A 14,612-nucleotide genomic window follows, 5' to 3' on the forward strand; every position below is an offset into this window, starting at 1 on the left:
AGTTGCTCATCTTGATAGACTTTCAAGTTTGAATAGATCCTTTCTTAGTCTATATGCTGCTGCTGTGCACCTCAGTACCAACATCCATCATGCCAGCCGATTATATGTGATTGAGCAGATAGTTAGTCGTAAAAGGTAGCACCTGGCTGATGATCCCATACCCGACACCCACTTTCCCCGCATTTTAGCGGCAAGGCCTTGTCGGTAGTGGATTTTATAAAAACTCCGAGTACATTGTAGACAAGTATCAGTCTTGTTGTTCTCGCCATTCCTGCTTCACATTTACAACTTCATATCATACAACATGCCTACCAAGAGACTAAGTGACGCCATGCGTCGTCGCTGTGCTGCAGCATGCGAGAGCTGCAAACGCCGAAAGGAGCGATGCGACGGTAATTTGCCATGTCGTCGGTGCGCCATCCGACAGATCGCCTCAGAATGTCGCTATTCAACTCCAAAGCGGCGGGCGTCCGTCTCCTCACGCCAAAGTACCAGCATGGGTTCAAGGGAACCCCCAGAGTCAATGACAGATATGCTGCTGAGCTACTCGACCGTTGCCCAGGACCAACCTCTTGACCAGACAACGAGCCAGCTTGGAGACTCGTTCTTGAACATGGGCACCGCATTCCCTAACACGTATCGATTGGAAGAGAACGGCCAACAAGACTCCCTTTATTTTGGGGATGCGGCCAACGAATCCTTTCTTCAAAAGATTCGTCAGCTCGTTGCTCAGAGGCTGGGGCCTTGCCCACTTGTCGAGCAGCCGATACAATACCATACTAACCGCGATTCCATATGTCCAGTTTCAATGTCTGATCCCCCCCCGAAGCCAAGCCCTTCCCATGCAAAGCAGCTGATGAATTGGGGTTTGCAATCTACTAGTCATCTGCTGGGTGCTTTAGATGAATCAGAGGTTCAAGCACAAATAGACAAGTGGCTGGAGCAGCAAGACGACGATACTACAAGTCTCTCATCCGCAATTTGCTTCTTGATCCTAGCAAATGGTGCACTTACATGTCCGGGAGACGAAGATGCAACCGCCGAAGGATACTACACATATGCGAAACATCTGACAAATTTAAAATCAGGCCAAGGACCAAATCTCTCATCAATCCTCTGCCACAACCTGATTGCATTTTATCAGCTACACTCAGGAAGACGAGACGCCGCTTATCACTCCATCGGAGCCGCAAGCCGACTTGCATGTGCCATGGGCATCCATAGAGTGGACAAACCAAACAACATGAGTCACGCTGATGCTGCCTTCCGCGAACGTCTTTGGAGAGCATTACGGCTGTTTGATATCTTCGCCAGTGGTTCTCTAGGTCGACCTATCTGCACCTACGAGACTCGCAACACGAAGGCCGACAAGGGCTATTCTTCCGCCATCGATATGGCAGCTATCATAGAATCCGTTTTGAGAGGCGTCTACGGTCCCTCCAAGGTCTCAAGGCACTTCATCACAAGCATGACTCAGGAACATCGCTCATGGGCAACTCGAATGACTTATGGTTTAAAGGCCGATGGGATAGAGTGCGCGGAGCAAGACAAGGGATACGATTCATCATCTACCCTGGCATCCTTAAACATGAAGCAGTCATACTACTGGTCAATCATGTTGTTGACTCGGCCTGTGCTGCTTGATCGAGTGGCGGTACGGGCAATGCATGGTGCTCTCAGTGCTAACAGCTATCGAGATCAAGAAGGAGCGGCAACACCTTCAAATCCGGACACGGCTCTTGTGTATGCTTCAGTTGACTCAGCTGTACGCATAACTCGCTTACTCCAGAGCGTTCTTACGAGTGAGGATGTACCCAAACGGTCACCATTTCCGGTTCACTCTGCCTTTACTGCTGGTCTGACTCTAGGCGTTGCTACTTTTGCAGACCTGGACCACGTTTTCCCGCTGCGATCCAATTTGGAGATTGTAGGGCATTTGCTGCAGAGATTTGAGAAACACGATAGTATTGCCAGATACTACTGGCAGGTTGTGCAGCAGCTTCAATCTGTATGCGACGAGTACGTGGAGCAGCGACATAACCGTATCGCTGAGAAGCAGAGCGATTTGGTCGGCGAGCTATTTGGTCGGCTTCAGGAGAAGACGCCTTTGCCAGAACACAACCGTAGGATTATGGACGGAGGATGGGCTGATGAGGCGGTTGAAGCCGATGGTGTCCAAAACCAAACCCCATTAGCCGCTCCACCAAACATCTCTTTGACGGAGGGTTCGGGCCTAGGGGCTGATCTTACTAGTATTGGTGAAAGTCTAGACGACCTGTCTGTGGACTTATTCCAAGATTCTTCGTTAATAAACATCTCTCATATAGAAGATACAGATGTAGGTAGTATAGTCTTCTCTGGCTTGAGCTGGTTTTAATAACGGCAACGAAAGAAAGCTTGTAATATTGTATGATAGAATCGCGTTAATATCATAAGTTACTGAACACATTGCATCTTGCCAACTTCCGTGCAGTATCTAGATATCCAGGGTGTACGTTTTCCCAAGTTGCGTATCGATAGCTGTAGCCGCTGTCTCCCGCTCGAGCATATCCTTTGCGGCCGTAACATCCACTCTGAATGGTTTGATGATGCTTAAAAATGTTAGCGATGTGATAATCTTGAAGGATATGGATGACTATTATAATCTCACTTTTCATCATTCAAGGAGAAATAGATACTGGTGGGTTCACCGAGCCACTTAGCCTGCTTCACAAGGAATTCAGCTGCCGAGCCTTGGTACGGTCTCCCATCAAGATTTGCTCGACCTCCCACTCCGAGTATAGCGACGGTAGGTTTAGGGGTCAAACTCTGGGCGATGCCTTGATAAACACCCAGATGGCTGTTGAACAAGATGCCTTTGCCCTCTGCGACAAAATTATACATCAGTTGGCCGCCATCAAAGTGCGACATGACATGTTTCTGTCGGTCCTGCACATAATTGGCAAAAGCCCGCGTTCCCGGGTCCATGCTCTCCTCCGGTAAGAACTCTTTCATTTTGAAAAGACCAAACTGCATCAGTCTGGTGATGTCCAAGGTACAAGCGAACGGGGTGGTTTCGCCGGTAAACTTTTCTGCGGTATCGAATTTTTCTGGAAGGTCGTGGGGAGTAATTGCAGGAATCAATGAGTGCAGTGACGGCCAAACGTGGACTGCGGCTGTGGCATACTTGACATGCGGCATGGGAGGCGCTGTCGGTGGTGCTGGAGCTCGATCGATTAGGCCTTCTGCAGCCTTTAGGAGAGTTTCCTTGCTGAAGAGGGGTACTCTTTCGCCGCCGCTGACTGGGATCAACTGCTTGTCGGGGACGCCTGCATCTCGGAGGCATCTGATAGCCTCACCATTGGCGATTATTGTCGCGCCTGTTCTCAGAGCAAGTTGATCTGATCCAGGGAGACTTAATGAGTATTAGAACCTTGCGTGACTGGAATTCTTGTTCGAACATACTGATCGAAGTGGGCGTGCGAGATAACGATATAATCTAGTTCTGTTACGTCCTCAAGCTCGAGGTATCGTTTCAGACCCTCTGGTTTGTCGAGCCAAGTGTCGTGGAAGATGTTTAAGCCCTTCCATTTCAGCCTAAATGTAGTTGTTCCTATTTGATTTTAACCAGTCAGTCAATCAGGCGCCCATTCCTGGCTCTGACAGCAAGGATACTGCAAGTAGGTTGAGATGCTTGCCGGAGATTGCAAGGGACATACCAAAGAACTCCAAAGTCGGCTTCGTCGCCATGATGACTTAGAGGCTTCTCAGAGAGAAATGCGCAGAAGAAAAAGCCTGTTAGTTCTTGGCTGCCAAGGCTCTGTAATATAAGTGGCTCTAAAGGTAGAACTACTCCCACGTTATTGTAGCTTTACCTATGCTTAAAGGATGTTTAGTGTGGGTTTTATATTTCAGAGATGATCAAGTTCCGATTATTAATACATATGAGGATTAGATACACATACATGGTTTAGTTGCCATCTGTTAAGACCCGGTGGAGGCGGCACTAGATCCGACCCGGCCGGCTTCCGGGCTTCCGGCCTAGGGCTTGGAGCCTTCCGAATCAGCAATGGATCCGAAGAATTTTAATTCCAAGGATCCGGTAGATTTTGAAGTTTGGGGGATTAAAGGCGTCATTTAGCAAAACTGTACGCTTATTACATATTGAATCCTTTTCGGCTTCTTAACTAGGTCTACCTAAGTATCATCCCCACTATCCAGGTCGGTTGATTGATAGTTAAAGCTTGACATCTCAACCAGCGATATCAAAGCCTCAACACACCGAAAAATCCCAATTGACTATACCTTCTCGGAGGTAATACTACCATTCAAAGTTCAAGACGCCCAAACACATCCAAGTTGTACACGACAAGCACTTCCCTAAATCACGTTACAATGGAAAACTCAGACAACCGGGTTCCTGTACAGGAAAGCCCTTCTTTTCAACCTCGCAAACTGAAGGTTGTTTGCATTGGCGCTGGCTATGCTGGGCTGATGCTCTCGTATCAGTACAAACATGGAGACGTGCCGTTGGAGCAGTTTATGGACCTCAAGATCTACGACAAGAATGATGATATCGGAGGAACTTGGTTGGTCAATAAATATCCCGGAGTTGCATGCGATGTTCCCGCACACATCTACACGTTCCCTTTTGAGCCCAATCCCTCCTGGAGTCAATTCTACGCCCCAGGCTTAGAGATTTGGAGATACATCAAAAAGACTTCGGATAAGTATCAACTTGATGAGCCTGTTATACTCAACACTGAAGTGTTATCCTCTACTTGGGACGATGACGATGGCAAGTGGCGCCTTGAGATCCAACAGCGTGATACCCATCATATCGTCCAAGAAGAAGCAGATATAGTTATCAACGCCACGGGATTCCTCAGCAAATGGGCTTGGCCTAAGATAGCTGGTTTGGAAAAGTTCAAGGGGCAGCTACTTCACACCGCCGCATGGGATACAAGCCTTGACTGGTCCGGCAAGAGAGTGGCTATTATAGGAAACGGTTCTTCCGCTGTGCAGGTCCTTCCAGAAATGCAACCTACAGCAGCCAAGATCGTTAACTATGCCCGAAGCCCGCTCTGGATCAGTAGCGCGTTTGCCTCAGAGTTTACACCCGAGGGCAAGAACTTCAAATACACCGATCAAGAAATCCAGGCATTCAAGGATGATAAGGACATGTTCTTCCAGCTCCGGCATAGTATTGAGCATTCCTTCAACAAATTCTTCAAGGTCTCTGTTAAGGATAGTCCAGATCAGAAACAGGCTTTCCAGTTCTTCAAGGCAAAAATGGAGGAAGCGCTCAACCACGACCCCATTCTGTGCGCCAAACTTATCCCGACATTTCAAGTCGGTTGTCGCCGACTCTCTCCCGGTGAAAACTATCTTCAAGCACTACAGCAAGACAACGTCACCCTCCAGGATGAACCTATCCAGGAGGTCGTTGAGGGTGGGGTTCGAAGCCTAACTAAGACAGAAGAGTTCGATATAATCGTCTGTGCAACAGGATTTAATGTCAGCTTCATTCCTGGATACAATGTCGTGGGTCAAAGTGGGATTTCACTCGCTGAGCAATGGAAAGATGCCCCAAAGGCCTACTTTGGGGTATTTGCTGCAAACATGCCCAACTTCTTCACTGTTAACGGTCCCAATACTCCTTTAGCGCACGGAAGCTTGTTGGCCGTAATGTGGTTCACCGTAGACTACATCTCAAAATGGATCCGCAAAATATCAACACAGAATATCAAGTAGGTTATACTTTCTTGCCAGCCTCACGAGAACCCATAGTGACTGACTGCTCTTTCACTTAGGTCAGTTCAAATTCACCAGGATGCCTTGGATGACTTTAATGTCTACGCCCAAGAACTGATGAAAAAGACTGTTTGGACGGGGAACTGCAGGTCCTGGTTCAAGAATGGAAAGGCCCATGGTAGGGTAACCGCTATGTACCCTGGTAGTGTGATTCACTATAAGGAGATGCTGGATGAGTTTAGAACCGAGGACTTCGTGTATAAGTATACCAGTGGGAATAGGTTCCAGTTTATGGGCAATGGCATGACCTTTAGAGAGGAGAACGACGAGGACTTGGCATGGTATATGCTGAAATAGTGTAGTAGGACTTGTTTAGTCGTAGGGTTCAGTTTAATTTATACTCAAACAGTGCCATGACCCCCATTATGCCTACGAGGACTGTGAACATAGTACTATCTGCGTTGAAGGACAGTAGTTGGTTAATTAAAGCTGCAACTCGTTACACCATGTAATACTCGTCGATCATAAGCCTGTTATTGGGAAAAGGCAATCAACTATTTTCATTTCAGCATCACTCTATAGCCAAGGAAACATTCAACAATCAAATTTACAATTGCTTATCTTTGTTAAGGCTATGCGCGTATTGATTGCCTTTCAAAACCTGAAGTTAATTGGAATTTTTCAGTGCGTTCGCTTGATATGTCTCGATTAGATTATAAGCTTTGATAATTGTACTAAGTGGAGAGTATAATTTCTACCATACAAGACATGAGAACTCTCAAATGATTTCCTTTAGAAAGACCAACTGTTCCTTGACATTCTCCTCAAAGACCTTGCCATGATAAGGGTCGAAGTGGCCGGCCCCCTTCAAAATAGCCAGCTTCTTCGGCTCATAAGCCAAAGCGTAGGCCTGAAGCTGAGTAAACGTCGGTGCACACATATCACTGTCCGCACTGACTAATAGGAGTGGTGTAGGTGCAATACGGTGCATAAAAGCCAGAGGCTCAAATGCAACCATGTCAAGAAGTGTTTGGGGAGTGACATTCGGAGACCAAGGAAGTTTCTCCTTATCCAAAGCCTTGATGAAATCACAGAGGTTCTCATCGCGTATAAGGGCTTTGGTGTCTTGCTGGAGACTCTCCTCGGGAGTCTCGGCGAAAAGCTTGATCAGTGGAGCGGGTTCGCCAGCTTTGAGCTGTTTTCGGCTGCTATACAGGGACCCGATCATGGGTGCGAGGTGCGTGCTAAGGCGTTCACCAGATACAAAGGGGACTTGTGAGATCACCGCTCGAATACGCTTGTCAAATGCTGCGGCGTGCAGAACGGAACCGCCGCACATGCTAGTGCCCCAGTAGACGATCCTGGAGGAATCAACCTCTTCTAACGAGACAACGTAGTCAAAAGCATCCGAGTAGTCGTGACCGGTCTGGATGGGGTTTGTCTCGTTTCGTGGAATACCGTCGCTTACACCCCAGTTGCGGTGATCAAAGAGCAAGACTCCATAGCCAGCGGCTTGAAAGCGCTGGGCAAAGTTGGGGCAGAACTGCTCCTTCAAACCTGCCAGCTGGGAAAGAGATTAGTGGATATTCCAGTTGATTACTCAGAGGAAGCTCACTCCGTTGGCCATAATAATGCACGGGTGCTTCCCATCTCCGCTAGCGGTGTAGAACCAACCCCTAAGGGTTAGTCCGTCAACAGTGGGGAACTCGATGTCTCGACGACCTGGTGCCATTTTTTAAGAAATATCAGTAATTTAGAAGAAAACAATTATAAGGAGATAGTAACAAATAAAAAGCAACTTTGTAATAGTAGAGATAATCTTGTCAAGTATGTAGTTATACGTTTAAATTAACTATGGACGCGCTTACAACAGGTTATCGGCTAAAGCAGAAGTCCTTTCAGATTTTAAATTTCGGATCGGATCGCAGACCGGATCCCAGATCGGATCCCAAATCGGATCCCAAATCGGATCCCAGATCGGATCCAGGCCATATATGTTTCATCGTAGATGTGTTGTCTTGTTTATTGATTGAGGTCATGGTACTAGGGAAGTGTTTTACAGTACCGTATCAACCCATGAAATTGAGCCCGCCCTGTATATACCAAAGGAAGGCTAATGCAAGCCTGCTTTTTAATTTCTTGCCCTGTCAATAGCCTGGCTCAACTAGCAGCAGCTTATATAAGCTACACGTGATCCTCAGAGCCGGCTTAAGCCCAAGCTATCCGATCCAATAGCTAGAACGCGTTTTGGTGGCTCGGACCCACAGGGCGGGCTTAATTTTACAAATCGATACAGTAGTTATTGCTTTGGAATTTACTTACCCTGACAGTCATTGTTTGCGTCGACAACCTGCCGACGATTAAGTTTGTATGGGAAATTTCGTGGCGCTAGCAGGACATGGGTGTTGCAACGATCAAAATGAGCGAGTGCCGACGATTAGTGTTCCAGGCGCTACAGTAGCTACAGTAAGTGCAAAACAGGTAAGAATATAGAAAAAATGCTTGCGAATCGATTGATACTAATATCGATATATAAACTCGCAGTATTGGCAAGTAGGTAGAGAATTCGCTTTGAGGTCATCTTCTTTGATCGTTGTTAAGCGACAGGGTTTGCCAACATGGATCAGTCTGCTACAGCCAACCAGAATGTGTTCTTGACTTATAAAGTTCAGGAACAGCTGTAGCCATATGTCTCATCACATTCAAGTCACATCAGCTCGAACTGCCGACGTAGAGTAAAGGGGTTCAAGGAAAGTATTAATACTGCAGAATAGCTCATGATGTATGAAGATTAAGGTAAGACTTTAATCTTATTGAATTTGTTTGCAATGGAGTACTTCACATATGAGTCAGAACTTCGACTTCTCTGCTGCCGCACATGCCGGACCATGGTTGCGCGGAAGCAAATTAAGCTACATCTTCGCAAAGCTCCGCATAGTCTTAACATTCAGGAGATCAGGCTTGCGCAGGAGTGGGCATCTAAGCATAACGTCTTTGAGCGTCAGCTAGAGGCCCATATTAATCTACCAACCAGGCCCAATAATGCACCGCCAATTGCAGCTTTAGGTCCGCCAGGCACAGGAGGTATTCGGTGCGAGTTTATACCAGAGCAAAGCACGTCGTCTCATTCCGATTGCCCATATGTGGGCACAGAGTTGAGGCGGATTCGAGAACATCTCAGGGTTAAGCATGATTAGGACATGCAACTTAAAGGCGGGCGTCGCTCAGCTGCCATGACAGAAGAGGAAGGAAGCAACAGTCCGTGGAGAACAGGAGTCCATTACCAACGATTATTCTCTAGTGGGCCGGGAAGCGAGCTATTTGAGGTGGCAAGAGGACTGAATCTCGAAAGGTCAGTGGCTCAAGATAACGCATCAGAAGCCGCGCTCCGGAGGGCCATTGATGCATTTCAGAGCAAGGGCAAAGATGTTCGAAGTCGAGAAGCAGAGCATATTGACGAGGAGAACGACTTTACCGCACCGAATCCATGGCTTCGTCGGCTTGGTTCTGCTATCCACTTAAAGGATTTTAGTGGGAAAAAGGACTTCTTAAGGGGCTTAATCGCCATGGAATACAAAGTGGATCCGGATGATCCAGATAATTCAGACGATGCTCAACTGCGGTTTATACACATCGCATTCGATCGGCTAGTCAACCACGCCAAGGCTGTCATTACACCAGATATTGTATCTTGGAACGCTCTCTTTGAGGTTAATCGCAAAGAACTGATGAAAGAGAGGACAAAGCCATTTCACTTCCGGTTCAAGCCCAAGACACAGAGGCGATATGCACTTGTGGTCAAGCAACTACTTGCTTACATTGTCCGATGCATGTCTTTTGAGGATAAAGCCGATAGACCACCATTCAAGCTCAGCATACGACAACAGAAAGCTTACGATGCCACGATAGAACACGCAGATGACTTGACTGATGCTTGGAAAGAAAATGGGGGTGATCCAGAAGCGCCCGAGATTGTCAGACTTCTGGGTCTACTAGAAACTGCTGTTCTCGAGCTATATATCTCTGTTCTTGACCATTTCACTAAGGATACAGAGTATGACAGCGTTCTTGTCAGCTTCTTGACTGTTCTTAGTGTGCGGGCAGATGGTACGTGGGAGGGCTATGCGGGTTTCACGCCAAAGCTTTCTGCCATTATGGCCATCTCTCGTCTCTGTATTATTAAATACGCTGTAGACCAACGAGCCAAAACTATCAAGCAAAAGATACAGCAGGGGCAAAGCCAGGAGGAAGCGGAGGAGAATAGTCCGAGTCATTTTGCATTAATATCCGAGATGACTCGGCGGTTCATGGTGGGCGGGGGCGAGGGCTGGGAAACGACACCGACGCAGTTTATCATCCGGCTCCGAAATTTCGGCATGGCCGCACAAAACAACACGGCAGCACACGGTTCAGTAAGCTGGGACAAGGGCAGAGAGGAGCTTATTTATAAGGGTATCCGTCTTAGCGTTCTGGACGTACAGGCGATGATGAGATTGGCAGTCCAACAGCTAGAGAGTATACTCTACAAGGATTTGTTATTATTTGCCGAGTACTCAGAGCAGTCTCCGGCCGAACTTGGGCTGCCCGAAATACCATGGGACCAGCTTCTAGACAATGCGGCCAACGAAACGATCGGGCACTCATTCATCGACACATTGTTCCAACGCGATGGTGGCGCTAGCAAAGGCTGGGTCATTAAAAAGGTCTTACAGGACAGCGGCTTAAGAAGCAAGTGGATCAAGTCAATCGGCGATAACGGCATAGAGATGAATCTCAGGATGGCATATCGATACGGTCTCAAGATAGAGAAAGCATTAGAGCTGCTGGCAGTTCTTGCCCATATCAGCGGCGGGTTCCCGCTGAGAGCATGGGAACTTCTTGTTGTACGGCATCGCAATACAAGCAATGGAGGGGTTCGCAATATTCTGTGCGACCAAGGGCTTATCATGATTGTTACGGGGGCACATAAAGGGTTCACAACAACTGGAAGGCTCAAGATTATCCACCGGTTCTTGCCGCAAGAGGTCGGCACTTTATTGACATACTATCTATGGCTCGTTCTGCCGTTTTAGGAAGATATCCAAGCTAACGTATAGGACAAGTCTATCTTTAACGCTGGCTTATGGGCAACGGAAGGTACTCAAGATAGTGAGAGGCAACAGGATGGTGAACAGGCAGACAGAGCTATGGAAGCCAGCCAAACTCAGGCTAGCCAGGATGGCGAAGGTGGGCAGGATGGTTGGAAACTAGGTCCCGGGGAACATTGGACATCTCCACGCTTATCACGCAGCATCAGAAGACTCGGCGTTCTGGCTTGTGGGCAAAAGCTGAATATCAGCAGCTGGAGGCACATATCCACTGCAATCGGCCGACGATACTTCCGAAACGCATCCACAGCGCACACAAGGCTTCTACATGAAGTGGACTCGGACGATAGCGGTAGCGAGAGTGACAGCGATGAGGACAGCCCATATGACTTGCAAGCTAGTCACGGGTCTAAGACTGCAGGCTTGATCTACGGACGGCTGGTGACTGAAGGAGCATTTGAAACGAACGAACGCCGAGTCAACTTCCGGTACATCAGTGAAGAATGGCACCGGTTACTAGGCTTCCCATCCGCAATGGGAGGATTCGGCGAGGTTCTTGCTCCAGGCCGTAAGCGAAAGAATGCATCTATCTGCGACGAGGCGCTTCGAAAACTGCAGTTGGAGAGGTGGAAGTCACGTCGCCGGATCAACATCGACCGGGAACTCGTCTACTTATACGGAGAGCAAGCTAGATTTCGGGGTGTTCAGCGTGAGGCAATCCATGCGATCATGATGAACAAGAGCCCAATTGTAGTCGTGATGGGAACCGGGGGTGGGAAGAGCTTGAGCTTTATGTTGCCAGCAGCAAGCTGTCCAGGTGGGGTGACTGTCGTGGTAGTTCCGCTTGTGTCGCTACAGGGTGACTTGATGGAACGGTGCCGAAAGATGAAGATACCATGTGCAGAGTGGCGCAGCGACCAATCCCCAGGGCCGGCATCGCTTGTTTTTGTCACGCCGGAATCAGCGATGACCAAGCGGTTCCACGATTATGTAGAAGGACTTCGGGTGATGGCGCAACTTGACGGGTTTGTGTTTGACGAAGCACACACGATACTGGAAGGCACGCGGGACTTTCGACCGAAGCTAAGAGAGCTGGGTCGGTTAGCACTGGTCGGGGTCCAGATGGTATATCTAACAGCAACATTGCCGCCAAGCAAGGAGGGAGAGTTCTTTAAGCTCATAAATGCGCGATCAGAAGATGTGACCATGATCAGAACCAGCACGAGTCGCGCCAATGTCGTGTATAGTGTGCAGACGTTAGTAGCAGCGACTCCAGAGCAGGCAACTGAAGCGATTACGACAAAAGTCCGGGAGGTGTTAGACCAGAAGTTGGAGGAGTATCCGTGGCCGGGAAAGATAATTGTATACTGCAATACTGTGGTGGCAACGGATGCTCTTGCTACTGAACTGAACTGTGATGCTTATCACCGAGATGTCGATACACGAGATGGAAAGGCAGAAAGACTGCGAGCTTGGATGAGTGGACTGGAGCGGGAACGGTATGGCGGAGGACGGGTGATTGTGGCTACCAATGCACTCGGGCTAGGCATTGACGTTCCAGATATTCGGGTGGTGATGCATGTGGAGATGCCATTTGAGATGGCAGATTACGCACAGCAGAGTGGTCGAGCTGGACGGGATGGCAAACGAAGCGAGGCGATTGTTATCAGGGTTACTGCAGAGGGGCAGAGAGGGTTGATGGGGCTTGGGAGTGGCAGGACGGTGGACGATTTTGTTAATGGGCGGGCGTGTAGGCGGGTGATCTTGGACTCGGAGATGGACGGCCGCGATAACCGGGACAGGTGCGAGGAGGGCGAAGAGCGGTGCGACATCTGTCAAGCTGCTGATGAGGTGGCGGAACTGGAAGATGTGGAGCTCAGCGAGGAGGATGAAGAGATGGACTTGAGAGCGCAGGAGATTGGTGTACAGCAGATTCGAAGCCGAGTCGCGAATAGGGCTATTCGTGAAGCAAGGGAAGTTGAGCTATTCCGGGAAAGGCTTCAGGAGCGGTTATTTGGAGGGTGTATGTTCTGTTATCCGCTTGGTATGGCTGATTATGACGTAGACCACATCGGGATAGACTGCGACATAGCGCGGACAGGTGGTGGCTTACCGCGAAAGATTTTTGATATGGGGCTTCGAATGCAGGCATGCTTGAGGAAGGGAGGGGAAGTGGAGAAGTTTGGTGGCTGCTATGGCTGCTTTCTTCCGCAAGAACTATGCAATAGATGGGAAGAGAATGCGGCAGAGGGTGGATGGCGAAAGATTGACAATGTTGAGTGTCAATACCGGGGTGTCATGGTGTCAACGATTTCATATGTTTATACACTATCTCCAGACGAGGCAAAGGAGCTGTTCTTTAGGCTGGGGTTTCAATGCGGGATTGCTGGTTCAGCAGGTAGGGGATTTAAGGAGCAAGATGTATGGAAATGGATGGGTAAACGAATCGACTGGGGAGGGCTGCAGGCATTCACTATGTGTAGGGTTTTCTTATATATGGCAGAAATAGAAGAGGGAGAAAAAGTATAAATAAAAGGGTTATAGAGTTAGTACTATATAATAGGTATAATAGACATAGAGTTATTTATCAATATTATAGAGAGGATTAGATTTAAGACTATTTACAGTAAGAGAGAAAGGTAATATAAGGGGAACTATATCTAATAGGGGTTTAAATTACTTGTATAAGAAAAGGATTAAGATTTAAAGAGTAAAGTAAATACTCAAAGAAGGTAAAGTAAATAGTAAGTAATAAATAGTATAGAGCTTATATAGCGTAAGGGTTTAGGGTTATATCGGTTATAGAGATTTAAGGAAGTAAAGTAAAGATTTTATACAATTAATCTACTAAAGGCAGTATATATAGTAAGTGTAATAGAATAGCACTAGGAGATGAGTATTAAAATAGAAAGTATAGAAATATTAATAAAGGAAGATATAATATAATATACTATAGAATTTTATATTTAATAATTTAGAAAAGATAAAGAAGATAGTTTAACCATAGACTATAAATTATTATAGTTAGAGTATTATAAAACAGAAAGTAAAAGGAGTTAAAGTAGTAGCTAGTATCTGCTACTATAAGAGGTATATTAAATAGTATGTAAGCGGAAGTGCAGTACTATATCAATATATAGTAAATAAGGAGTTATAGTCTATTAGAGGCAGTGCGTGTAGTAGGTGTAGCGGAATAGCGATAAGAGGGTTAGGGTTAAAATGAAAGGGCTTAGGGTAAAGACTAACCGCTGGCATAAGGGGTGTGCGAAGCAAGGAAGAGAGAGAAAGAGTAAAGTAAGTAAACGGCCGTAGGTATATGAGCATATAGATTAGAACTAAGTAGAAATATAATATAGGCATACAGGTTAAGGGTGAAAGAAAGAGAACAACCACTAGTACTATTGAACTGGTAGGTTAAATATAGAGCTAGAGATTAGGGTAGCCAGTTACTGAGGTTAAAGTTGTATTAGGTTAGGTGAACCGCTGCTAGCACTCAGCAGAGGCGCGGCAGGGCACTAGATGTAGAAATAAGAGTATGAAGCAACCGCTGACGTTATTGAACTTGTAAGTTGGGGTTGAGGGTAGGAAACAACCGCTGGCGTTATTGAAATAAAGAGTTGGGAAGCAACCGCTAGCGCTATTGAAAGGGTTAGGGTTAGGGTTAGGGTTAGGGTTAGGGTTAGGGTTAGGGTTAGGGTTAGGGTTAGGGTTAGGGTTAGGGTTAGGGTTAGGGTTAGGGTTAGGGTTAGGGTTAGGGTTAGGGTTAGGGTTAGGGTTAGGGTTAGGTTTAGG

At 47.2% G+C, this 14,612-nt stretch overlaps 5 protein-coding genes across 5 annotated transcripts; 3 read left to right on the plus strand and 2 right to left on the minus strand.

Moving 5' to 3' along the window:
- The first annotated feature begins 275 nt into the window (after positions 1-275).
- On the plus strand, positions 276-2,875 carry B0J16DRAFT_346117 (uncharacterized protein). Its single transcript, XM_046128388.1, has 2 exons — positions 276-2,591; positions 2,651-2,875. The coding sequence occupies exon 1, from the start codon at positions 305-307 to the stop codon at positions 2,375-2,377; it is 2,073 nt and encodes a 690-aa protein (XP_045982138.1). The 5' UTR covers positions 276-304; the 3' UTR covers positions 2,378-2,591; positions 2,651-2,875.
- On the minus strand, positions 2,427-3,827 carry B0J16DRAFT_402266 (uncharacterized protein). Its single transcript, XM_046132632.1, has 4 exons — positions 3,699-3,827; positions 3,445-3,592; positions 2,651-3,394; positions 2,427-2,591 (listed from the first exon to the last, which is right to left on the minus strand). The coding sequence occupies exons 1-4, from the start codon at positions 3,727-3,729 to the stop codon at positions 2,477-2,479; spliced, it is 1,038 nt and encodes a 345-aa protein (XP_045982139.1). The 5' UTR covers positions 3,730-3,827; the 3' UTR covers positions 2,427-2,476.
- A 547-nt stretch (positions 3,828-4,374) lies between these two features.
- On the plus strand, positions 4,375-6,090 carry B0J16DRAFT_402269 (uncharacterized protein; the record flags this gene model as incomplete). Its single annotated transcript, XM_046132633.1, has 2 exons — positions 4,375-5,729; positions 5,793-6,090. The coding sequence occupies 2 exons, from the start codon at positions 4,375-4,377 to the stop codon at positions 6,088-6,090; spliced, it is 1,653 nt and encodes a 550-aa protein (XP_045982140.1).
- A 421-nt stretch (positions 6,091-6,511) lies between these two features.
- B0J16DRAFT_364004 (Alpha/Beta hydrolase protein) lies at positions 6,512-7,465 on the minus strand (the record flags this gene model as incomplete). The annotated part of the gene is made up of 2 exons (XM_046129905.1): positions 6,512-7,297; positions 7,349-7,465. 2 exons carry the CDS (start codon positions 7,463-7,465, stop codon positions 6,512-6,514), a joined length of 903 nt encoding a protein of 300 aa, XP_045982141.1.
- Positions 7,466-11,354: 3,889 nt separating this feature from the next.
- Positions 11,355-12,485, plus strand: B0J16DRAFT_270860 (P-loop containing nucleoside triphosphate hydrolase protein; the record flags this gene model as incomplete). The annotated part of the gene is made up of 1 exon (XM_046123557.1): positions 11,355-12,485. A coding segment is annotated over one exon (1,131 nt), but the record flags the coding sequence as incomplete, so codon positions are not given.
- Positions 12,486-14,612: the final 2,127 nt, after the last annotated feature.

Source organism: Fusarium flagelliforme (genome assembly GCF_020744385.1).
Source record: "Fusarium flagelliforme strain FIESC 12 MPI-CAGE-AA-0113 chromosome Unknown B0J16scaffold_5, whole genome shotgun sequence".
Classification (NCBI taxonomy): Eukaryota; Fungi; Ascomycota; class Sordariomycetes; order Hypocreales; family Nectriaceae; genus Fusarium; species Fusarium flagelliforme.